Source organism: Bidens hawaiensis, unplaced genomic scaffold (assembly GCF_021521415.1).
Source record: "Bidens hawaiensis isolate Kalapana, Puna unplaced genomic scaffold, B.hawaiensis_p1.1 tig00018320_1, whole genome shotgun sequence".
Classification (NCBI taxonomy): Eukaryota; Viridiplantae; Streptophyta; class Magnoliopsida; order Asterales; family Asteraceae; genus Bidens; species Bidens hawaiensis.
Genome location: NW_027492770.1, coordinates 176,904 through 204,796, shown reverse-complemented (window position 1 = coordinate 204,796; position 27,893 = coordinate 176,904). Strand labels below are relative to the sequence as shown.

Sequence of the window (27,893 nt, the reverse complement as noted above, 5' to 3'; positions counted from 1 at the left end):
AAAGAATTGTGAGAATTTTTTTAAGTTCCCTTCCATTGAAGAAGAACAACAGACGAAGACAATAGTTTGTGCTTCTTTTCTTTTGGTGTTTGGTGAAGACAAGAGACGTTCCAGAGATCGATTTATTTTCTCGTTGGTGATTCTTATTCGTTTACTCTTTTATATTTAATTTCATATACTTGAAGATTGTTTGTACCAAGTATATGATGATTTGTGTATGCCTCTAGTTTTACCTAGAGAAGACTTTGTATTGCTCATTATTGGTAATAGTGGATTTGAAGCGGCTCTAGTAGTCCTGGGGTTTTTACTCTTGTCTTGAGAGGTTTTCCACGCTAAAATTTTTGTGTCCCTTTTTACTTTTAAATTACCCTATTTTGTTTGCATCCTCATTGGTTCATTCGGGTCGGAAAAATTACCCTTTTAAACCAACTTTCTGGTATCATTCCTAGAGAGATTGGGAATTTGTCAAGATTACAAACTCTTCAGCTGTTCGAAAATTCTCTCTCGGGAAATATACCAACCGAAATTGGCAGTTGCAAAAATCTCACTATTCTGAATATATACAGCAACAAGCTCACAGGAAGCATTCCTGGTGAGATTGGAAATCTTCGGGGATTACAGTTTTTGCGGTTATATGATAATCAACTGAATTCCACAATCCCAAGAGCATTGTTTCAATTGAAATCATTAATCGTATTGGAACTGTCAGAGAATAGTCTAAACGGGAACGTTTCTTCAGAGATTTCCTCACTGAAATCACTGCAAATATTGACCCTACATGAGAACAAGCTTACAGGTGAAATTCCAGCATCCATAACAAGGTTAGTCAATTTGACTTACTTGTCAATTAGCTTAAACTTTCTCAGTGGATCAATTCCTTCAAGCATTGGGTCACTCTACAACTTAAGAAACTTGACCCTTAGCAGTAATCTTCTTGAGGGCCCTATTCCCGTTAGCATCACAAACTGTACAAATATGGGTGCCTTAGATTTGTCTAAAAATAGAATGACTGGAGAGATTCCTCAAGGTTTAGGAAAGTTGTCAAAACTTAGATTTCTAAGTATCGAAGAAAACAAACTGTCGGGAAAAGTCCCAGACGATCTCTTCAATTGTTCGAGTCTTGTCACCTTAAGTATGGCATTTAACAATCTTACAGGGGTGTTGAAACCGGGGATTGGAAGACTTTCTAATCTCCAAATACTGCAAATTCATGAAAATTCCTTTTTCGGGCCAATCCCAAAAGAAATTGGAAACTTAACTAGTATGATAATGTTATATCTCGGGCCAAACCAATTTTCAGGCACCATTCCTGTAGAAATCTCGAAAATGTCTTCCCTTCAAAGACTTTCAATTCGTAATAACAATCTAGAAGGTCAGATTCCTGATAAAATATTTGAGCTTAACCTGCTAATTGATCTCTACTTGCGGAGCAACAAATTTGAGGGTCCGATTCTGAATTCTGTTTCAAAGCTCAATATGCTTTCTCGGTTGGATCTTAGTGGAAACAGGTTTAACGGGTCAATTGGGGACAGTATGACAAAACTGAACCGGTTGATTCTGATAGACCTGTCACACAACTTCTTCACCGGATTGATTTCAGGGCCAGTGATTTCAAGTATGAAAGATATGCAGATATATCTCAATTTCTCAAACAATTTCCTTACAGGAAACATCCCAAGTGAGTTTGGGAAGATGGAGATGGTGCAAGCCATTGATATCTCAAACAATAATCTGTCAGGAGGCATTCCCGTAGCAATTCAGAACTGCAGAAACCTACAGACTCTTGACTTATCAGGAAACCGACTTTCCGGTAGCGTCTCTGATGAAATATTCCATACTCTTGGCGTTCTTTCCTACTTAGACTTCTCAAGAAATCAGTTGGAAGGAGAGATCCCAGAAAGCATGGCGAATCTAACACTTCTTACTTCAGTTGATCTTTCACAAAACAAATTCAATGGCACGATTCCAGAAAATTTTGGCAACAGTTTGGCATTAAAACACCTCAATCTCTCGTTCAATCACCTTGAAGGACGTGTTCCTGATAAGGGAATTTTCAAAAACTCTAGCGCGGTCGGACTACTTGGAAACCCTTCTTTGTGTGTTACCAACAACACCAAATCATGTGTCTTCTCAGCTGAATCAAATCATTCACATCAATTATCAAGAAAAGCCGTTTTGATTCTTGCAATACTCGGATCTCTAGCATTGCTTCTTGTATTATTTTTGGGGGTTTTATGTTATCGCCATGTTAGGAAAACGAAAGTTAAAGAATCTGAGAACCCGGAACCAGAATACACCCGAGGTGTCACTCTCAAGAGATTTGATAGAAAGGAACTTGAAGATGCTACTGATGGATTCAGTGAAAGTAACATTCTGGGTACAAGCAGTTTAAGCACAGTATACAAGGGTGCCCTAGCAGATGGAAGAATGATAGCAGTAAAAAATCTAAATTTCACAGAGTATTCAGCGGAATCTGATAAGAGCTTTAATAAAGAAATGAAGACGTTAGCAAAATTGAGGCATAGAAATCTAGTGAAAGTGATTGGTTATGCATCAGCATTTCAAGGCACCATTGGCTACTTGGCACCAGGTAAATGCATCACCAACTCTTTCTTTCAATCTTTCAAATTAGAGTTAACGAACCTCTAACAATATACATACAAATTTTGATGTTTAGATAATGTTGACTAGCTGATCAGGGATGTAAACGAGCCGAGCCTTAGCTCGACTAGGCTCGAGCTTGTCTTATTTTGACTTACAAGAGCTTGAATTCGTCTTGTTTCAAGTTCTTTTTCTAAAGTTTGAGCTCTGCTTGTGAGTTGTTTTTTCAAGCTTGAGCTTGGTTCGTTTATTATTTATTAACTTACATAAGTTTTTAATTATTTTTAAATATTTTGAGAAAAAACTTATGTAAGTTAATAATTTTCTCACCTTGTTTTTAATTTTCTCAAAATATTTAAAAATAATTAAAAACTTATGTAAGTTACAAAACCTTGTTTTGTAAGTTTTTAATTATTTTTAACACCTTGGTTCGTTTACGCTCGACTTGTTTATTATTTACTAATTAACATATATAAGTTTTTAATTTTCCAACTGAAGAATCTGCTCTACAACACCTTGTTTTGTAAGTTTTTAATTATTTTTAACACCTTGGTTCGTTTACGCTCGACTTGTTTATTATTTACTAATTAACATATATAAGGTTTTTAATAATTTTTAAATGTTTTAAGAAAAACCTTAAATGAGCCACAGCTCGTCTCTGCAGTGTGAAATTAATGCATAGAAGTCTAAAAGAGGTAAAACCTAAAAATACACAAGGCTTGTTAAGGCTCAATGAGCCTAGACGAGCTTCCCATACAAGGTTCGAGCTTGGGCTCGATTACTAAACAAGCTCAAAAAAGCTTGGCTCGTTTGGAGCTTTTAAACGATCTGAGCACGAGTAGTTCGGCTCATTTGCATCCCTATATTTGACCTAAAAAGTGACACTAATGCATTTCTGTTTTCCACCAGAGTTTGCATATATGAGAAAAGTGACAACAAAAGTGGATGCATACAGCTTCGGAGTGATAATAATGGAGTTCATCACTAGAAAAAGACCAACAGGACTCACCGAAGAGGACGGAATCCAAATGACTTTGCCACAATTGGTAGAACAAGCGCTTTCAAAAGGAACGAATGAGCTAATTGAAATTGTAGATCCTGATTTGGCTTCTGATTTCTCCACAAAACAAGGTGTTGTAGAGCAGATTCTTCAGTTGGCTTTATCCTGCACTCGAGCAGATCCAGACGATCGCCCAGAGATGAACGAAATCTTATCTTCGCTTACAAAGATCAGCAAGAAAGTGTAGTTAGTGATTCAAATTTGAGCAGTTCAAACCAGTAAACTCATATTCATCTAGATGAAAATTTTAATAGCAAATTTCATTTCATGATTCTAACATTTTTATAGTTTGTTTGGTTTTAGTTAAAAGATATTTATGTTTTTGGGGTTCATATTTTGGTGAATTGTGTATAACTTTTAGCTACAGTAGAAACTCTCTATAAGATAAATGTATTTGCGTCACCCGAATTTATTAATTAAAAGAGTTATTAATTAATCGATAAATTAATAATTATTAATTTATATATTAATTAATATTTTATTAATTTATAGTAGAATGTTCTGACTCACCCAGAAGAAAATGTAGTTGCACAGTTGTTGACTGATGAATAAATTATTGAAAGCGTTATTGGAATTAATAAAGATGATATCGATGAAGAAGATGATGAAAGTTCTACAATTGAGCCCCCTTCGCGAAACGAAGCTATTAAAGCGGCAATCACATTGAACAATTTCTTGTTGAGCTATGAGAAAACAACACCAGAAGTTCTTACCATGCTAAGGAAAATTAGAGACGAGATTCAAGGGGAAATTGATTTCAACAAAAAACAAAAGACAATTGAGTCATTTTTCAAGAAACCTTCATAAATCATTCATGTAATATGCTATATATAAGGAATTATTAATTTATATTTTATATGGGATCTAAAGAAATTATCAAAAATATATTATCTTATAATTTTAGCGAATTATTAATTTAGCACTCTATCCCCGAGTCGGGACCAACAAAAAATATTATCTTAGAGAGTTTATTAAATAATCGAGTATTAATTTATCGAGTTTCTACTGTATTGAGTGTAAATAACCTCAGCCTTATTGAACAAATAGCTACAAAAGAACCCAACTTTTGTGTCTCTCTAATTGTTCATGGTTTTAACAGAATGGAAAGCTTAATTTGTAAAGGTGTGTTTGATTCTTGAGCAAATAGAAAGCTTAAGTCCCAAAAACAAGCAGCTAAATTCTTACAAGAATATCAGTCATACTCATACCCTCTTCATATACTGATACGCATATAAAGAAATTAATGCAGAAAGCCAGAAACTAACCGAACGAACACGAATGAGGGCATGTTCGTGTTCTTTTGTTTAAATCCAATTAGTAACCTATAAAAAATGATTAGTCAAAGCGTTGCTTACCTATTCAATGATTAATTATCATCAGGAAAACTTCATTAAACGTTCAAGCAGACAATAACTTCATTCGGGCATTTCATCAAACAGTTGGAGTACAAATTAATTGAGTCAGCAATAATACATTTTAACATATATAGATCAATCAATTAGACATCCAAACTGCAAAATGAATCATGCGGTACTATGCTAAACATATTGAATCAAGTTGCCTAACGAATTGAAAAAAAAATGAATAAAACTTTATGATTCGTGGTGATGAGATGTTTGATTCAACGCAACTTTATGGGCTACCTGTTATTTAAGAAAGTTATTATATTATTATACTAGCTTTTAACCCGTGTGTCATGCGGGTCACTTTATATTTTTCTTTATATATGTGTTTAGGTGTCTAAGTAACATTAATTTTGTATTAGAATCAAATGTTATATAATCCATATTAAGTATGCTATGTTTGTAGTTGAAGTTGAAGTTTAAGTTTGGTTTGTTTTTTTTAGGTTTGCTCGGTCATGAGCGGCACAGAAATTGAGTTTAATTGATCACTTCAAATGCGCTCTCATGGATATAACAATTAACAATGTTTTGATGTATTATATTCCAATTTTGTTTTGATTGGACTATGTACATGAAGTCAGGTGAAACAAAATATTGCTTATCTAAGCATTTTCAGTTAATTACTGTCAAGTCGAAGATAATAAGTATAGTTAAAGCTTGTAAGGTAAAACATATGAGATGCACAACTCTAAACTCTTACTAAATGCTAACATACTAAAAATATAAGTATACACAAGTACGTATGTTGAACATAAAAAGTTATATAATATGATTATTATGAACTAAGATGCTTTTACATATTATGCTGAATTCCTTCTTTTTCGGTATATTACGATTTTAGAGTTTAGACACCAACATCCAACACAAAATAAGGGCATGCCCTCTTCTCAAATGCATGTCTTAAAAGCTTTCTTTAGCAAACCTGGATAAAAAATGCATATAAAACTATTAGCTTTGAACCATCCATGTTCTCATCTTCTTTGAATTTGAGTTCACATTACCTTGTTGGAACATTTCATTTTGACTGCTTTTAGGTCAAAAGTGAGCCAAACCGTTCGTAATGTTTTTTTTTTTTTTTGTCGTCCTTGTTTCTTCTTGACAACCAAATGTTATTCAATAAACTATTTGATTAAGAATTAATAAATGATGATGATGATGATGATGATGATGATGGTGGTGGTGGTGGTGGTGGTGGTGGTGGTGTGGTCTAATAAAGTGTTTTGAAAAGTAAATAACAAACAATTTTCTCACATAATTAATAACATATCTTTATTTATATTAATCATTATAAATTTCAAATTAGTCACAAATTTCTGAGTTAAAGAAACTAATATCACGCAAATTAACATATTGACTGTCAAAAGTATCAGTTGTCTTTGTTGATTGAAACCGAAAAGCAAATGGTTGAAAAACAAAACAAACCAAAGTGAAACATTACTAATGGTTTGGTTTCACGGTTTGAGCTTATATGATGGGCGAGTTAGTGGTATTTACATGTTTACTCGTATTTGAAATTATTTGCTTTTAGAAAATACTTAGGCAATCATCAAATTGATCAAAATTCGGCCAACGTGTTGCATAAAGGCTGATAAATATTTTACTCAAAAAGTTGGTTTATTAATAAAAAATATATAAATTCTTGTAAACATACGTCATGAACTTAAATCATTTTGGCCCGTTAATATACGATTTGTACTCGATAAATTAAATAAAAAGATGATGAACAAACCTCTCAAATATAATGAGCTTCCAAGAAAGATTCTAAATGCAGCGGGTTGACATGGATTATAAGTCACAACCAACATGGATCCAAGAATTTTGTAAAACCATGTAAAAAAAATCAAAATGTGACATGGTTTGACCAATTTTATCAAGGATTCCACCAACAGCAAAAGCATAATTGATCCCGCCCAAAATCATTTTTCTCCCGAAAATGCCGATGGGGCTGGGATTCCCATCCAATTCCTTACCCAAAAAATAATTTGAAGTATGTTTAAAAGTTACACAATAGCAAATTTAAACTGATACTATACATATATTAATTATACAAAATATAATACAGAACAAAATTAACATATATTGTTAATAGACTCACGTTTTACATTATTGTTAATAGATTCACGTTTTACATTAAGCAATCCATCCCGAAGTGAAAAATTAATCACTTTGGCACATCACCTTTAAAATATGTACCTTAACCGTCTAACTTTATCAATCAACTTCCCTAGTCTTTCAATTTTTTTCTTCCACGGCAACAAAACAACAATATGACATATTCTTCTTCCAAATTCTCAACTTAACCTGTGAGAATTTGTCTATCTTCCAAATACTTGATTGATCCCAAGAAGACACTGTCATCTATTGTTGAACTCTAATGCCTATTCAGTTAAAAATAATCAGTGAGTTAGACTAATAAATTAAAATTTTTAGTAGTTGAAAATTATCAGGAAATATAAAAAACAAAAACATGAAAGTTATAAGCTATTTGATTTCCTTATATCAAACATTTGATGTTTCATTTGTGTTATACTGTTGATAGCGAAACATACAACTGCCCATTTTTTCAACAAAATACTTATGATTAAAATCACATCTCACAAATACTGTTATGAAAAAAAAAATTTATTTTTAGCTAAGTTGTAACCATATACATGAAGTAGCAGTGACAATTTCAACTCGTTTACTTGTGAATGGATCAATTTTCCTTTTTTAAGCAATCTAACGAAGACAATTAACATAAAAATTATGCATGCTTTTGCTTTAAATAATTATAGGGCACCCAAGTTCACATATATAATTAAATCGTACTCAACAATCAATACAATTCACATAAAAATATGTGAGGCTACGTTACTTTTACCAGCCAACTATGAAAATAATAAGTAGAAATAAATACAATTTGGTTTTAAACACGATACATTTTGTTTTTCGGTTATAATTGAGAATTCTAATTTCTTTCGATTAAGAATCAAAATAACGTGCATGCCCGGTTTGGCTTCCTTCTTCTGTTAGAATCCTTTAATCACACAGTCAAAAGCTTTCATCTTTAATGAATAATTGATCAAATGACATGTATAGAACCTGAATTGCACTACACTCCCCTGCAAAATATAGTTGATTAAAGTAATGATCAGAAAATATGATTTAAATTTAGTAATTGAATATGTATATGAATTTTAAATTGTTTCCTTTATAATTTTCATTCAAATTTTAAACCAAACAAATACAGGCTTTCGTAAAATGCATAATAAAAAAAGAAACAAAAACAAATATATTTTGGGCGACCCCGGGCTCGTTTAAGGGTTCAAGCACGACTCAATTTGAGCTTTCAGCGTTCATGAGCTGGAGTAGCTAATGAACGATTTGGGCCGTTTACACCCAAACCCTTGTTCCTCAAGACAATGGGATATGAACAAAGCTAACCTGGGATATGAGCACTTATACATTATCCACGAATTAGATCTATAAGGAATTTGATAGATATCAGGAGTCACCTCCTAAAAGAAAACAAAATCAAATTAACATGATTTATGTTGTTTGATTATAGTAGGCTTATAAAGATAATACCTGCAAACATATAACATCTGTAATACAGTTGGATAATGTCACCACTCGCTCTCATTCTTATATGAAGTTTGATATCTACAGCAAGCAAAACATCGTAACTCAAAATCTTCAACTTGCTCAAATCCTCTGTTGGCTTAATTTCAACTGCAAAAACATTGATATATGAGAACCATATCAAGTAATCACTAAACCATTGAACAACATTGATGTGCTATGATATAATAAAATGTAAAGAATGATTTCTCTAGTATGTAAAATCACACTACCAAATGATATAATAATGGTATTGATGTTAATCAAATCAATAATCAATCCATTAGAAATAAAAGTATTCAAATGCATATTTTATACTAACATTTTCTGTATAGAAAAATAACCTTAGATAATTCAAGATTGTTTGATAAAGATTACAAAGAACAAAAATCATTCTCTACCTCACAAAAGTCAATAAATTATTATTAATTAATAAGAAAACATCACAAGACTCAACTAAATCAACAATTATATTTAAAAAAAAAAGGATCAACAATAGTTAGAAGATGCATAAACGTGAGCGCGAAACGTCAACAAAAATTGTTATTATTTTATATAGAGTATAGATTGCTTAACAAATCAATGGGTCAACGGATAAAAGTAATCCAAAGTTAATATCAATGCTAAAAAAACCTTCTCATTCATTCAATTAAGAAAAACTATATTACTAATTATTTAATACAACCTTTTTAGTTATTGCTACACATTGCTTAATTGTTTTGGTGTGATCCGAGTCACCCGATGAAACCTAACTCGTTCAGCTTGTATAGTTTGCAGGTTATGCATATGTTGGAAATAGTATTTGTTAAATATCCTAATTATAAATTACAAAGAAATACATGTCTAGCATAAACTATGTACCTCAAGAACTCCTACATTTGAATATTTTAAAACATGGAGAAAAATCTTAGTGGGTTGAGCTTTTTCTTTTGCTGCATAAATCATAAGTAATTAAAAATATCAAACCTAATTTCAACCAAAAACAATTGCAGTTATGCTTTTTGTTACCAATAATGTTGTTGATTCCTCCCAGCCAACCTATATATTTGATATTGAGCATAAGAACTTCAAATTTGTAAAAGAAATCATGCTTTAACAAAAACCAGTTATAACTATAATTAATTTACAACATAATAGGTGACACAAATTAATATCAAGATTTGAAAACTGAAAGATTAATAGTCACTATTGATGCCATTGAGGGCTGAAAGAGCAACTCTTTTTAAGAACGACGTACAATTAAGTGGAGATGAGTAGCACAAATAGGATATGCATGCAACATAGAAAGCTCTTGTTTACCAGTTTGACGTATATTTGAAATAGCATTCTCTACAAAGAAACCTAATCATGCTATTATAAACCTAATAATCTCCGTTAGATGTTAAAACTGAGACACGGGTACATTGATTGAAATGCAAAATTTATTCAAGTAAAACTGAGATTAGTGAAAGCATTAACCTAATCGACGAAAACATGAATGGCGAAATCGATTCTTAATGTGATAGAACAATAATCCTCAAACGAAATCTGAAAAAACTGATTTAGTGGAAAATACCTTTCATGATCAATGCGCTGTGTGCTCGGGGAGGCGGAATCGGTTGGGGGAAGTCGATCGCATATAGAGATGGTGATGATATGTAGGCGGCGTTTGGGTTTCACCATTGAGAAAAGTGACGATATGGAAATAGGGTTTGAACCCGATCCAAACCCATCACAACACTCGTACCCACGAATTTCGGGCTAAATTATTGAGAGCTCACAAATAAAACAATCTGGTGGCTTCATAAGGGATGAGGAGAGACCAGAGCGCGACACATAGAATTTTAGGGTCTTCGTTTATATATATTATTATAGATATAATATAATAATTACAAACTTTGGTGCCGTGGCACCGTATTGGTCATTGGATTTGTTTATTTTTTGTTTTAGTTTCGACACTGTGACAAACATAACGTAAACCGAACGAATTGGCGTAGACTCGCTCTGCATTTTGTTTTAATTTCGTTACCATAACCAGTGTGACAGAAATAAGCCGAGTTTGCGTACACTCGCCGCCTCAGCTTCCGGGATCGGCAATGCTCGGACCTTCCCAACGCCCGAGTGTTAGCGACACTTAATTGATCCACCTCAAATTTTATACGTTTTTGTTTTATTTTTGGTTTTTAGTTCCGGTATTATAATGCACTTAACCGAAACCGATCGAATATGCGTCGACTTACCGCCTCAACGTCCGGGACCGAAATAAGTTTGGGTTTATCATTGCCCAAGTTTTGCCAACCTGCCAGGCGCAATGCGCCGGGTATAACACTAGTTTACAATATAGTTAAGCTGTTCACAAGCCGATCCGAGCCAAGTCGGGGCAAGCCCGGGCTCCGCTTGATTTAAAACTGAGCTAGCTTGGCTCGCTTCAGTTTTACAACCGAGCTGAAAATTTGAGCTCAATGGTACAAATTGGTTTAGAATCGATCGATTTGGCTCAGTTTTTTTTGAAAAATGAATAAACTTCAAACAAGTAGTACAAATCAAGTTCATGACGAGTTTACCCGGATACAAAATAAGTTAAAAAAATACGTAATCTATAAAACTGGTTACAAAATAAGATCTTTAGCATCCGAACTAACCCGCAACAACAATAACGCAAGAGTTTTGATGAATAAGAATGAGATATTTGTTTTGTAAGAACTTTTCTATATTAGGAATTGTGATTTGACCACGATTCGGGAAGGATATATACAAACGGGGGGGGGGGGGGGGTTGTTCTTTTACGTATATAAAAAAATATCTTGAAAGCCAAATTGAGTTGCGCTAACGAGCGATCCTAACCGAGCTGGCTCGGCTCAGTTTCGAACTAACATATTGAGTGAGCTCCAGTCTACGAGCTTTTTGAACAACCCTATAGTATATAATACAATCATCCTACTTTTACATTCATCGAAAACACATCCGAGAAATTAAAGGGTTAATCTTGATAAAGTTTAAAGTATTAGAGTTTGAGTTGGTTATTTAAGTTTATTTAATTGTTCACTATTTTTATGTTTATTTTTCTTATTATGATACGTTTAAAAGTGTTTTGGGTCAGACTACTTTTATTGGTTCCAAGATGTATGTGGGTTGTCATATGAAATTAATAAAAATGAAAAAGGTGAAGAAATATCACAACTCAGTCACAACCTAGTTGCTATGGCAACCTAGATTGCAACCCAAGTCATGTCACATGTCAAACAAATATAGGTCGATGTTACATTTTCATTTCCTTTTTTTCTTTTTATACAATTCATTTCATATACATTTTGGTTTTCATTTAATAATTGACCGTATTTAATTTTTTTTAAAATTCTAAAAACACAATCTTATGTAGTTTTTTATGAACATTTTGGTATAAATTTATTATAAATGGGGTACTTTGATGAAATATTTTTTTAACGAGTTCGTAAAACTTTTAAAAATTATAAAAACACAATCTTTTTTAGTTTTTCTTAATATGCTCGTCTAAAAAAAGTAAACATTTTTACTATTTATAAAAAAATGTATAGAATAAATTAAAACCTAAATCATATATATGTAATAGAAAATTGGTTTGCGTTGAGTTAGGTTAAGTTGTGAATGAAAGCTAGGTTAAGTTGGATTGTATAGGTTGAAGAGAGAGAAATTAGTTTTTTTTATTAAAGGTTGTGTGGTTTTAGGTTGTGAATAAAGTTGGTCTCATAATTGGTTTGAGTTTTGAGTCTAGTATAAATAGATTGATAGGTGTAAGACCAATATTCTATATTGTTTTTAGAATTGTGTATGTCGTTCTAGTTTGCTTTTAGTCGGTGTATTACGTACTCGGTACGTTTATTTTGTAGGTTTATTATGTAAACTTTGGAGAAATGGGGACCCTATATAAGGGACACTTTACCCATTTCTCCACAACTTTCATAACTTCAAGAGAAACAACCTTTGGAAATAAAAGTTTTTCTCTCTCCATCCTCTCCACTTTTTCTCTCTTTTGATAATAACAAAACTAAGATTCGAGATCCGAGTGTCGTTGGTGATTTCCGCTAACCAACAACACAGATTGATCCGAGTCAAGTTGTGAGATCCATCTCGAGGACCTACAAGTGGTATCAGAGCTTTCGGCTCGACTTTTTGTAGTTTTCGGGTCAAACTTTTCGGGTTTTGATCTTAGTTTTTGTTGGATTTGAGGTTGATTTCGTGTTACTCACCACTTTTGGAGTCCCTTACACCTTAGAAATACACGAGAATCACTAAATCCAAGTTTTTAGTGTTTTAAGTTTTAGTGTCCGAGCTCAGATTCGACTTAAAAACTCAGATCTAGGCCGATTTATTGATTTTTAGACTAAAGTCTTTTTGACTTTTTGGAAGTTTGGGTGTTAAATTCTCAAAAAAAAAATCACATCGGGTACTGTAGCAATTGCCCGGGGGGGGGGGGGGACTGTAGCAATCACATCGCCGATGTACTGTAGCAATCGCTTCGCACGGGTACTGTAGCAAATCATTTCGCTTCGCACGGGGGTATTGTAGCAATCGTTTAGCTTCGCACGGGTACTGTAGCAATCGCATCGCCGAGGTATTGTAGCAATCGCTTCGCACGGGTATTGTAGCAAATCGTTTCGCTTCGCACGGGGGTACTGTAGCAATCATTTCGCTTCGCACGGGTACTGTAGCAATCGCTTTGCATCGGGTACTGTAGCAACTCATGCGAAACACTGTAACGACTCATGCGAAACAATGTAGCGACTCGGCACTGTAGCAAAAAAAAAACTTAAATTTTTTTCTCTTTCAAAAAAAAAAAAAAAAATCTAACCGAGTTAAAAAAAAATGTCCTACGAATCTAAGCTTGAAGGAAATCTGGATATGGGAGAAAGCCGAAAGAAAATATTAAAAGAAGAATTCGACATGTTTACACAAGTTAAAGGAGAATCAGTTGCCTCTCTCATCAACAGATTTGAGTCACTCGTCTCCAAAATGAGTAGTGTCGGTATTATCAATAGTTTGTATGAGATCAATATGAAGCTATTGAATTCATTGCCTTACTCATGGTGCGTCAATGTTGTTACCATAAAGAGAACCACAAACCTGTATACCATAACACTCTTAGAGTTGGCTTCTACCATCAAGTCTTTTGAAATAATGGAGGATAAACTCCAAATGAACAATCAGTCCAAAGAAAATAAAGTTGGGACAAGTAATAAAGTTGAGACAAGTGCTGCAGGTGAAAGCAGTCATGCATGTCCTATCATTCCTGACACATCACATGCTGATGAGGTATACAACAATTTATGTTCTCAAGCTTGCATTAACAAGGTCACATATTATAGATACCATCAGAATGAAGTCTTGAAAGAAAATTCAAAACTTCGAGAGCTAAATGCTGAGTATGTAAAAGCCGACAAGATTTACGTTGAAAAGATTGAAACTCATCGTGATGATGTAGGAAATCTTAGACTTAAAATTTTTTAAGCTAAACATGAAGTAATATATTATTAAAACATAAATTCTGAATTAAAATATGAAATTGAAAAGTTAAAACTTGATGCTTCTGATAAAAAGAAAGAAGAAAAGTTAGTCGAAAGATTTGAAACATCATCTGAGAAATTGGATGATCTTATTGGAGCTCAGAGAAGTACTAAAGTAAAAGCGGGGCTGGGGTATGATTATACTAATGTACCACCACCTTTGAATGACAACTACACCAGTTTGCCCCACTTTAGATATAATACTTCTCCTGAGGAAGAAATGTCATATGGAGTTGGTAGAATACCAAAACCAGTAAAATTTGTTCCTGCGGTGTTACAAACTGCTGCTCTAGTCCCATCATCTGATGAATCTAACATCAATGTATCTTTTGAAGCTGGTTGTGTAGAAGAAGTGGGTCGTTGGAAACGGACACGAGTTGTGATTATGAAACCGTTTGTAATGAAACTTTTGTTGAAAAACGTGTCAATGAAAGTAGGCCTGTTGAGGTGAACATATCAAGTTGTTCATCATCAAGTTGTGAGACTAAGGATAATTCAAGTAAAAGCAAAGTTTTTGAAAATGAAAAGGCAAGTACTTCGTGTAAATATGTTCCACTAAATAAACGATCATTTTCTCAAACAACCAATCAATTTAGAAATCCTCGGCCATAAAACTTCAATGATAACAACTACTATGGTCATTATCAACAAAATTTTGTTGATCCATATTACACAAATGTGTTTTATAATCATGTTCTTTCCAAGGATCACCTTTCCCACCACACCAACCACATTATAGTTCAGACGAGTTCTATGGCACTCCTAGGAGAAAGTGCTGTTTTGTGTGTGGTCACTCTTCTCACCTTGCAAGACATTGCAAGCACTGGTTCAAGCAACAACTTGATATTCAAAGGCTGCTTAGTCAGTCCCCAAAAAGAGCTTTTAGTAGCCCTGATTCAAGGACTGATCAAGCTGACAGTGACCTAGTGAAATGGATGTGAGATCCAAGGTTAATAAAGTAAAACACAAAAAGAAACCCTTTTGGAAATCCAAAAAGGATAAAATAAAAAAAGATCCTAAGACTGTAAAGTTTGAGGATTCACCAAAAACAGTTTCAAAATCAAGAAAAGAGAAGTCCAAAATTGCCAAAACCAAGGAACAAGTTTTTGCTTGGATTCCTAAGGACTGCTCTTCATCAAGTGAGGCTCCAACAAGAAATAAATGGTTTTTCAGGAAATAAAATCACGTTTTGGTCGATTTATGGGTGACCTTCCCGGGACAAAAGTATCTCGGGAGCCCATGTCTATTTAAACGCTTAGTGCATGCAGGGTCAATCAAGGAGGACTATCAATAGTATTAGGTACTTAGATAGTGATTGCACCTGGCATATGATGGGAGACGAACCATTGCTATTTGATGCTAAACCATTCGATGACGTGTTCGAGTCTTTCATAAACGACATGGGAGGAAAGACTTCAAGGAAGGGAAGCCTTGTTTAAATGGTTCAACAACAACTTTTTGAGCGTTTTTCAACTAACCTCGTCCAACTACTTCTCTCAAGTGATGGATCCAGCATCAGCTGTTGGATCTCGGTTTGAATCTCTTCAACTTTGTCATACAATGTAATAATGCTTGCTTAAGACAGTCCATCTAACAATAACTTTGATGACCTTTTCACTAAAGCCATCGATCATGCCCGATTTGAATTTCTAGTTGAATCGCTCGGCATGATCAATTTTGATTAAAACAACCTATCTATCTTTTTGTTTTAAAATTGTAAATATTTTTCAAATATGTCACAATTTTAGAGGGAGAAAATGAGTTAAGTTTAACTCACCAAAAAGATTTTCAATTCATCTTAAGAAAAGCAAAAACAAATCATTTGATTTACCAAAAAGATTTTATATTACTTTTAAGAAAATCTAAAAGGAATTGTCCCGTTTAGAGAGAGCTCCTGCTTAGAGGGAGTCGGATAATTAAAATTTTCAAATTTTGAGAAATTGATCCGACCATTGGAAAATGATAGTACATTGATATGCAATGATCCTAGCGCATGAAAAGAGTAGATCAAAAGTCTACAAAATCACTCACAGATGTGTAGATAGACTTGACAAACAAGTAAGTTTCGGGTGATATAAACCTAAATTCCTACCGATACTAGTGGATATACGATTATGAAGCGGTTGCATGATTCCCTGACGTCATATTCATGAAGGCAGAAATGTAATTATACATGTCATACCCAAGCCTCTCTTTACCTGATCACAGTTGTCTTATGAAATAAGTGTCGATTTTTTATTTTATTGAGTCAAGAAAAGAGTCAAGTAAAGCGTCAAGTAAAGTAAGAAAAATAAAAACAAAAGAGTCAGAAAAGAAAAAAAAATCAAGAAAAAGAGTCAGAAAAAGAATCAGTTCTTGGAATTTTATCTTCTGCTTTATTTCTTCATTTATTTTACGACTCAAGCCTTGGACTTTCTACTGCGCGATAATATGGTATTATCCGACCTGATTGTTAAGGCCCTGAGTCTTCTGCTTTGTTTTATTTTCTTTCTTTTGTTCAAGCATTGGACTTTCTCTGCGCGATAATATGGTATTATCCGACCTGATTGTTATGGCCTGAACTTCTGCTTTATTTTAATATTTCTAGATCGAGTCAAGTGTGCAAAAATAAAGAATAAAGTGTCAAGTATGTTAATAAGTATACTGTGATCAAATAAGAAAGATTTAAGTCAAGTTGAGGTGATATGTTAACAAAAAGTAAGCCCGAGATATGATGGAATAAGCAACAAGTCTGATTAAGTGGGGACCACATAAGCACCGTGCCTAATTGTACTTTAAACGTATCACTTTGGCATCAAAACACTTGTCAAGTTAAACAAATGGATGACATCTACAATCTGTAATGAAATTGTGACATAATAATATCAAAATGGAAACGTGATCTAGGGCTTTGCAAATCAATGTGATTCCATGTTGTGATCTTTCTCACAAAAATATTAAAATCATTAGAAAATTTTGTAAATATTATTGATATATAATATTAATTTCATCTTTACTCATATCTTTTATTGTTTATTTTGATTTCGTTTTATTTTCGTTTCAACTTCAAAATGTTATGTATATATTTTTTTATTTTTAAAATATATGAAAATGCCAAAAATATTTTAAGTTTTTATTATGTTCGTACATATTTTGTTAAACTTTGTTTCATTCAAAATCATGTGTTTTGTTGTCAAGGTCGTTCATGCTTGGAAATCTGGGACTTAAACAAATTATTTACAAGTTGAGGGGCTGAAATTGGGAGGGCCTATGAACGATTTCTTCTTGACCCTCGAGAGGTTCTGTGAACGAATCTTATTCGTTTTAGCTTTTGTGCATTTGTGCATGGACAGGTGGATTAAGATCAAGTCTGCTTGGAGTTGCAGATGCTGAAGCGCTTAAAAGAAAATGAGAACGTGAAAGTTGGTGATTGAATCTAAAAATGAACTGACTTTATCTGAAGATAAGGAAAGAAAACCAATAGGCACAAGAAAGTCAACAAGAGAAAATTAGAGGTCGAGCCTCTCGCATCTAATGTTTCTAAATTTGTTGTTGCCGATCATTTCCAGAAAATAAGATTGAAATTTAAGTCTACAAGACCGGAAAATAAAGATTTGTCCAAAATCCAATCTGGTTCAAGATACTGGATTAAGACAAGTACTAAGTTTCAAGAAATAAAGACGAAGCAAAGAACTTGACGAAGGTTCCTCGACATACTCAATCCTAGAGGGAGATTGTAGGGCCAATATTCTATATTGTTTTTAGGATTGTGTATGTTGTTCTAGTTTGCTTTTAGTCAGTGTATTACGTACTCGGTACATTTATTTTGTATGTTTATTATGTAAACTTTGGAGAAATTGAGACCCTATATAAGGGACACTTTACCCATTTCTCCACAACTTTCATAACTTCAAGAGAAACAACCTTTGGAAATAAAAGTTTTTCTCTCTCCATCCTCTCCACTTTTTCTCTCTTTTGATAATAACAAAACTAAGATTCGAGATCCAAGTGTCGTTGGTGATTTCCGCTAACCAATAACACGGATTGATCCGAGTCAAGTTGTGAGATCCATCTCGAGGACCTACAATAGGGTATTGTAACTTCTTGGTTGAAGTTTTTGTTTAACAATATTGAAAGAGTCGTGACGAGTTACCATAAAATATCGTGCTCATCGTGTTGCTCGATCAAAATTAAATAATTCTAACAGAAATATCAGCATTGCTCACGAATGTAAAAGAATTTATTACCAACCAACGAAGCTCCTCGGTGTGCATAAATATAGAGTTAAGGTTTGGATTTGAAATTCATGGGTTGTGAATAGAGAGACACGGAAGAAGAGACGGACGAATACATATATGACTTAAGAAACCAAAAAAATGACCAAATATATTTCTAATTTTCTATAGTACATTAGTACCCTTTCTCACACTTGACTAATCTCCTCATTTCCGTATGTGTTGGGGCTAAATGAATAATCTAAAGATTCGAGTTGGTAGTATTATTTTCTATATTAAACATTTAAACCATCTAATGTGTACATAGATTTAAATAAATTAAAGAGCCGTCAACATTGACTCATATTGTCATATGAAAGGGATGTCAAAAGAACTTTTGTTAAGCCGTGTGTTTGGGGTACGTAGGAGTATGACCACCGTTTACTTGCATGGAAGAGACTTGTTCCTCTTAAGAGACTTAAAGCAAAGTCATAAAAAGAATATGATAAGAGTCTATAATGTGAAAGAATTAAGAAAAATCTTTTCTTCTAAATCCTACAATATAAATAACCAGCTTCCATGTATGCTCATCATCACTTCAATGGCATTCAAAATCTTTATCCTTCTAGCTTTCCTGGTGCTTGGTGTTCACTCCACCTTGGAAGCTGATGAAGCAAATGCCCTGAAACATTTCAAGAGTTTAATCACAGACGACCCGACTGGTGCACTCCTAAATTGGAATGCTAATTCCACCCACCATTGCAACTGGACGGGAATCCAATGCCATCGTGTCACCAAACGTGTCATTTTTATTTCACTTCAACAAGCATGCCTCAAAGGCCAAATCTCTCCCTTTCTTGGTAACGTTTCCAGCCTCCAGCTTCTTGATTTATCTGAAAATTCATTCACGGGCAACATTCTGTTCCAACTCGGATACTGTAAACAGCTTTCCAACCTTGTATTGTATTCCACTTCCATCACTGGAATCATTCCGGATAGTTTGTGTAACTTTACTTCTTTGCTACGCCATGAACTTACTTCCAACAAACTTAACGGTACAATTACAACCAGAATCGGTGATTTGGCTAATCTTCGGATTCTTGGGCTAACAAATTACCGTTTAGAAGGTTCGATTCCAACTTCGATTGTTCAATTGAAAATTTTATGAGCTTTTGGTCTGAGCCAAAACCAACTTTCTGGTATCATTCCTAGAGAGATTGGGAATTTGTCGAGGTTAGAAACTCTTTACTTGTTTCAAAATTCCCTCTCCGGGGAAATCCCTGTATCAATAACCAAATTAGTCAATTTAAGAACGTTGTTAGTTAGCTTTAACTTTCTCACAGGATCAATTCCTTCAAACATTGGGTCACTTTACAACATAAGAAAGTTGGCATTTGGCAATAATATTCCAATTAGCATCACAAACTGTACCAAGACATGTTGGTTAGATTTGGTTAAAAATATGCTAACAGGAGAAATTCCTCAGGGCTTAGGAAAGTTGTCAGCTCTTACACGGTTTAGTATCCATTACAACACAGTGTCAGGAAAAGTCCCGGACTATCTCTTCAATTGTTCAAATCTTGAGAGGTTAAGTATAGCACATAACAATCTTACAGGGATGTTATGTTTCCGTGGTCATTTCCATTATAGAGTTAAAAGTATCATTTTTATACAGATGTTTGGTCAACTACGTAACTTTAGTATGTTTTTTTTCTTTTTTCTTTCTTTTCTTTTTTTTTTGCAACTAAAAATATGACGTTTCAAAATCATGCCATTTACTTTTCGCTAACCTCATCTATTTTGGCCATTAAGTCAGGGTAAATCGCTCATTTTGTATTTTTTTTTTTAATTTCTCATTTTTTAACTTGGAGTTAAGTGTCATTTTCATACATGATGTTAGACCAACAACACAACTTCAGTACATTTTTCAATTTTTTTGCAACTAAACACTTGGCGTGTCAAGAATCATACAATTTTCATACTTTTCGCTAACCCCGTCTATTTTTGCGATTAGGCCTGGGGTAAAACGATCATTTTGTATTTTTTTTATTTCCCATTTCTTTAACCCCTTTATATCAGTTGATCACGTTAACTAAACCCTAACACAAAAGTTATTCCTCAAACTCATATGACAACTTTATTGACGATGAATGTCAATTAAGCTCAGAATCTGGGTTATTCGATTCTTCACACGTATGGCTAAAATTTTGATTGTGCGAGAGCAATGGTCCGACTTCAGTCCTATGATGGAATATGGTTAGTCAAGAGGTCTATGGTACAGGACCAAGCGGTCTTGGGATTCAATAATTTGTAATTTCCAGCTATCTGGTCGAGTCGGGCTTACTGCTTATCAGATCGGGTCGGATATCAGGTCAAGTGGGGTTTTGTTCATCCCTGTCGTAGTTTCTTTCGATTCACGTTCCTATTTGGCCCTACCCTCGTTGCCTAGGTCGCTGTTAAGCCCAACAGACTTGGCCCAAAATACACTTTCAAATATCTATGGGCTACCTATTATTTATGAAATTTATTTACAGTATTATATAAATAATACGATCACCTAATTTAGGATACTAAATTTAATTAGATTCATTTGCCGAAAAATATCCGAGAAATATCGTCATTGTTCACAAATCTAAGAGTATCTACATTAGCGACCCAAACCCACCCTAGGGATGTTCAATCAAATTTAAACAATTGTACCAATCAATTGGACAAGTGCATGAGAGTTGAGCAAGCTTGAGAACTTTTGGATAATAAACTTATCAACCTTTCATTTCTATTATATTTGGTTTATATTAATGAAACCAATATTATTTTAACACGCGGCAACACAACCCATGTTAGGTCACCAATGTGACTAGTCTAAAAGTATTCATTAACCAAGCGGCAAAGCTCGTTAGCGTTCATAAATATAGAGTTGAGGTTTGGATTTAAAATTCATGAATCGTGAATAAAGAGATACAGCGCTGATATTTTTAGTGTTATCAACTTGATGTTAGTATTATTGGATTAACTTAAAATAGTAAAAAGTTTTCAATTATTTACGAGTTAGGAGTGTGCAAGCAGGACCGGCTCAACGTCTTCGGAGGCCTGACACTAACTAAAATGTTGAGGCATTTTTCTTTTATTTTCTTTATGCGTATACCGCTAAAGAGTATACAAGAATTATAGAATATAAATGATATGCAGTGATAATGGATATGAAACAGTCCTTCTTGCTTGTGGTTCATTAATAAATTATACTAATTTTAAAAAAACTTTATTTTTAAAATCTCATAATACATAACTCTTATTTAAGATGGAGGCCCTATAAAAATGGAGGCCTAAAGCCATTGCCTCATTTAACTTAACCATGAGACGGCCCTGTATTTAACAGTTTTATCTACAAATAATGGTCAAAGATATTTTTTTATACTGGAAACACATGCATGCATGCATATAATATTTTTTTTATTTAAATATAATTTAATTATGTTGTAAAATATTGAATGTGGAAGTTAAGAACTTTGGGAAACCATTAGCCATGTGTTTGGGCCTTTGCGGTGGGGTATGACCAGCACCTGTTGAAGAGATAATTCAAAGTTTATATTTATCTATTAATATTAATGTTTTGTTGAGTTATGTTAGGATTCGTCTATGTTTTATTTTGAATATGTTTTTCCATTATCTTGTTTATAGGAGGTTAGGATAAGATTTGTGTTGGAGTCGGTTTGTGTTTGTTCTCCTATATAAGGAGGTGTTTATTAATGAGAAGAGTAGAGACCTTTCGTGAAATCTTCTTGGTTGCTTTCTGATATCTAATTTCAACATTATGGTATCAGAGCATCCAGGTTGATTATTCGTTTTTTTTTCTTCACGAACAAACAATGGCAGAAAAATCTTCATCCCTGGTAATTTCGATATTTAAGGGCGACGGATACGACTTCTGGCAGATCCGAATGAAGACCATCATGATCACACAAGACTTGTGGGATTTGGTGGAAGCCGGCTATGAGGCAGGTGATGACAATCAGGAGCGCCTAAGGGTGAACCGAAGGAAGGACGCAAGGGCTCTCTTAGTTATTCAACAAGGGGTTCATGATGATGTGTTTTCAAGAATCGCTGCTGCTGCAACTGCGAAACAAGCGTGGGTGTTACTCAGGAATGAGTATTAAGGGGATAACAAGGTTAAGATAGTAAGACTTCAAGGTCTTCGTCATGACTTTGAAACCATCCAGATGAAAGATGGAGAGGTAGTCAGTGACTTCTTATCCAAAGTAATGAAATTGGTGAACCAACAACTAGCGTATGGGGAAGACATGTCAGAAGGTTGTAGAGAAAGTTCTTAGAAGTCTACCAGACCGATGGAATCATGTGGTTGCTGCCATTGAGGAATCTAAAGACTTGTCAACTTTGTCTTTTGATCAACTTATGGGGTCACTCCAAGCTCATGAGGTTCGGTTGAACAGAAACCTTCAACCGGTTGAAGAAGAACATGCATTCCAAGCAAAGGAAGATGAGAGTGGTTCTTCGTTCAGAGGAAGAGGACGCGGATCAGCCCGTGGTCGTGGTAGAGGCAGAGGTCGAGGGTTCGGCCGAGGAAGGGGTGTGCAATGTTATAATTGCAACCGGTTTGGACATGTGAGGTCGGAATGTTGGAGCGAACCTCAAGCTAACGCTGACATTGAAGGAGAAGATGGAGATGAAGAAGGTCGGCTTTTCATGGTTGTCTCACGTGATAGTAACCAAGAAGAAGCTCTTATGGCAAATAATAAGGAAGAACCTCTTGAAAGTAGTGTGTGGTTCTTGGATAGTGGGTGTTCTAACCATATGACGGGGCAAAAAGGGTTGTTCAAAAACCTAGATGACACGAAGAAGCTAAAAGTTAGAATGGGAAACGGAAACGGAATTCAACTCGAAGGCAAAGGTGTGGTCAAAATACAGACAAACACGGGTAAACATAGAACCATCGAAGAGGTGCAGTTCGCACCGGATCTGAGTTATAACCTACTTAGCGTAGGGCAGTTGATGAGAGCTGGAAACTCGCTTTTGTTTGACAAAGGGGGAGTGTACTATAACAAACAAACGTAGCGGTCAAGTAACATACAAAATTCCGATGGCCAACAACAATACATAACACTTTGACATAACTCAAATATCAACTGTCCTTTCAACAATGCGAGATGATTCATGGTTATGGCATCTACGATATGGGCATCTAAATGAGGTTAGCCTTAAAACGTTAAGTAGCAAAAGTCTTGTAAAAGGTTTACCCGTTATTACAGGTTGGAATACCACATGTGAAGGATGTGTTTTCGGGAAGCAAACCAGGAATTCGTTTCCTCATGAAGCATCAAGAACATCCCACAAACTACAGTTGATTCACACAAATGTAGTTGGACCCATGCCAACGCAATCCCTTGGAGGAAGTAAGTATTTTGTTTTATTCACAGACGATTTTAGTAGGATGACATGGGTATACTTCCTTCATGAGAAATCTGAAGTGTTTGGCAAATTCAAAATATTAAAGCCAAAATTGAAACCGAGACCGGTGTAAGGATCAAGGGAATTCGATCCGACAATGGTGGAGAATTCCGCTCCAAGGAATTCAAAGAATTTTGCAGAGTTGAAGGCATACGTCATGATCTTACCGCTCCGTATACACCGGAGCAAAATGGTGTCGGAGCGGAAGAATCGTACGGTGTATGAGATGGCGATGAGTATGTTACAATGGAAGGGTCTGAGTAAGCAATTCTGGGGAGAGGCAGTAGCTACTGTTGTTTATTTAAGGAACTTATCATCAACAAAAGCTGTTAGTGAGCAAACACCTTATGAAGTGTACTATGAAAGAAGGCCTTCAGTTCATCATTTGAAAGTATTTGGATGCATTGCCTATGCATTAACACCTACTCAACATCGAAGGAAACTTGATCCCAAATCAGTTAAGTGCATATTTGTCAGATATGCTCCTACGTCCAAAGCTTATAGGTTGTACAACCCGGCTAAAAGAACTATAATCACAAGTAGAGATGTTGTCTTCGAAGAAACTGCAAATTGGCATGCTGCCAATGAAGATAGACACATATTACCTTCTGATTTATATCAGAAAGATGAAGCACACAAGGAACCTTTGAATGAAGCAGAAAGTGAAGCGGAGGAAAGTGAAACGGAGGAAAGTGAAGAAACAAACACCACAAGCCATTCAGAACCAAGAAGAAGTAACCGAAGAAAACATGTTTCAGTCCGGTTGAGAGACTATGAAGTGGGTTCCACAAGTAGCGCTCGTAATGAAGAGATCGCAGAAACAAACACGTGCCAGGTAGCTCTCACCATGGTAGAATCTACAAGCTATAATGAAGCAGCTAAGTATAAGGAGTGGGTAAATGCAATGCAAACTGAGTTGAGTGCACTTGAAAAGCATAAAACTTGGTCCCTAACAAAGTTGCCAAATAACAAAAGAGCAATTGGGTTAAAATGGGTTTATAAGATAAAACTAGGAGCTGATGGTAAGATTCAAAAGCACAAAGCATGATTAGTCGCTAAAGGTTATGCCCAAGAGTATGGGATAGACTACGAAGAAACATTTTCCCCCGTAGCTCGTTTTGAAACTATCCGAGTCATACTATCTATTGCAACACAAAAAGGGTGGAGTATACACCAATTAGACGTAAAATCGGCATTCTTGAATGGACCTCTTCAAGAAGAAGTATATGTGATCCAACCCCCGGGGTTTGAAATCGAAAATCAAGAAGAAAAAGTTTATAGGCTGCACAAAGCCTTGTACGGTCTGAAGCAGGCTCCACGTGCTTGGTATGAACGAATTGATAAATATCTACAAGGGCATAAGTACTATAGAACCAAAAAGTGAGCCAACTGTGTATGTTAAGAAGACGGGTGAAGACCTTATAATTGTGTGTATCTATGTAGATGACATAATATACACAAGCTCATCCACAGTTCTTCTACAAGAATTTAAAGCCCTGATGGTGAAAGAATTCGAGATGTCCGATTTGGGAAATCTCTCTTATTTTCTTGGTTTAGAGATAACACAAAGCAAAGACGGATTGTTTTTATCTCAAAGAAAATATGCTACTGATTTGCTAAATAAGTTTGGAATGAAGAACTGCAATTTATCATTGACTCCTATGAATTGTGGAGAGAAGTTCAAAGCTGGTGAAAGTGGTGAAATTGCTGACGTTCGTGTGTTCAGAAGTCTAGTTGGTGGGCTGTTGTATCTTTCTCATACAAGACCGGATATTGCATTTGCTGTAGGGCTAATCTCAAGATATATGCAGAAACCAACAGCTTGTCATCTAGGAGCGGCAAAACGTATACTTAGGTATGTGGCTGGAACCGTTAACTATGGGTTATGGTATGAAAAGGGCAAAACAGTCAAGTTGAAAGGCTATACAGATAGTGATTGGGCTACTTCGTTGGAAGATAGAAAAAGTGTATCAGCAAACATATTTTTTTGTGGGTCTGGAGCTGTCTCATGGGGTTCTAAAAAACAAGAAGTTGTGGCATTATCCTCAACAGAAGCAGAGTACGTAGCAGCCGGTGCTGCGGCTTGTCAAGCTGTGTGGTTGAGGCAATTACTAAATGAACTGGGAATTAAACAAACAGAGCCAACAACTATTTTGTGTGATAATCAATCAGCAATATTCCTCACAAAGAATGCAGCTCTACACAAAAGAAGCAAACATATTGATATTAAATATCATTATATTAAAAACTTGGTTGAAACTAATCAAATTGTAGTTAAGTCATGTTGCACTGAAGAGCAGGTAGCAGATGCACTCACCAAGGCGCTTGGAACCGAACAGTTTACTTATTTGAGAAAGCTAATGGGAGTGAAGGAAATTTGAATTAAGAGGGGGTGTTGAAGAGATAATTCAAAGTTTATATTTATCTATTAATATTAATGTTTTGTTGAGTTATGTTAGGATTAGTCTATGTTTTATTTTGAATATGTTTTTCCATTATCTTGTTTATATGAGGTTAGGATAAGATTTGTGTTGGAGTCGGTTTGTGTTTGTTCTCCTATATAAGGAGGTGTTTATTAATGAGAAGAGTAGAGACCTGATATGGTTTTTATAATATATATTTTTATATAAATATCTCGTGCATTTTTAATAACTTTTGGTTTTCTATTTATCATGTATCACTCTTAACTAGTTCATAATTGAATTTAAAGGTTTAAGAAAAAAAGTTTGGATGAAATAAGAAATTTTGATGTGTCAAACTATTATATCCTATAAACTAGAGACATCATAATAAATTCTCTCTAATGAATAGTTATTAAAATTAAATGTCAGAAATACATGTTTAATGAATTGAGATAAATTGCATTAAATGATAAAAAAATTTATCTAACGTATTATGTGGTATTGGGTGTTGTTCTTTAATTGAATTAATTATTTATATCTTTCACATGTTTGTTAATTGACAGGTAAGACACGTGATCATTGAATGACATCAACAATCATATTAGAACGGTATCGGGCCGACCAGATTTGTGGTTAGCTAGTCATTTTGCATGGGCCATCATATCTCACTAGTGGGCTTGAGGGAATAAAATAGGGCCGTTCAAACCACTCGACGCTCGAACTCGCTCGCCGCTAGTTCGGAAATAGCTCGGAAAATGCTCGTTCGTTTTTTCGCTCGATTGTAAACGAGCCGCTCTGCTCGGTTCGATTTGTAAACGAGCCAAGCAACGAGTAAAGGTCTGTTCGGTTTGGTTCAGCTCGAATATTTTTAATTTCTATTATATATAATTATATATGAACAAATATATAAATATACAGACAGCAAACATAAAATATAGGTATATAATTTTTTAAACCCTTTAAAATTGTTCATATTCTGTTAATTTTATAGTTTTATTAGTTCGATTCAAGTTTTCAGAATACTAAAAGTTTGTTTACATGTTAGTTATATCTCACTTCAAACTTCTTTCGCCTAAAAATTTACAACCTATTATACGTTTGTCTAAAAACTACTAATTTGTTTACAAAATATATTATTTACAGCCTTCAAACTTGTTTCTTATTGAAAACTTTAAAGTAAAAAGAAATAAAAAATGCTCGAAATCGCTCGATGTTCGTTCGAGAAATGCTCGGTTCGATTTTGGCTCGTTTCGTTTTTTGCTCGATTCGAATTTCAGTTGTTCGGTTCGGTTGTAAACGAGCTAAGCAAAGCCTTCGCTCAATTCGGCTCGGCTCGTGAACAGCCCTGGAATAAAATAAAAAGAAAGGAGAGTAACGAAAATAGGGGGTGGCGGCTGAACAGAAGGCCACACAAAATAGTCTTGTCACGCAAGTCGAAGGGTTTAGGCAATTTATAAATTTATAAAAGGAGCATTGGTTTCATTAATATGGTAATTGGTTTTTCGGGAGCTGGTCAGCCTCACGGAGATGAAAGAAAAGAGGGAGCAAGCCATTGGTTCAAGTAGAGAGTGTCTGGGTTCAACACCTACTCATCCAAACAATATTATTATTCGGTTTGAATTTATTAGTTTCGTCATGAATTTATTGTTTGA

The 27,893-nt window shown here is 34.7% G+C and overlaps 1 protein-coding gene across 1 annotated transcript; it reads left to right on the top strand.

The window, feature by feature from the left end:
* Nucleotides 1-429: 429 nt before the first annotated feature.
* LOC143555821 (LRR receptor-like serine/threonine-protein kinase FLS2) lies at nt 430-3,970 on the top strand (the record flags this gene model as incomplete). The annotated part of the gene is made up of 2 exons (XM_077045308.1): nt 430-2,590; nt 3,511-3,970. Coding segments are annotated over 2 exons (2,499 nt in total), but the record flags the coding sequence as incomplete, so codon positions are not given.
* Between the last annotated feature and the right edge of the window lie 23,923 nt (nt 3,971-27,893).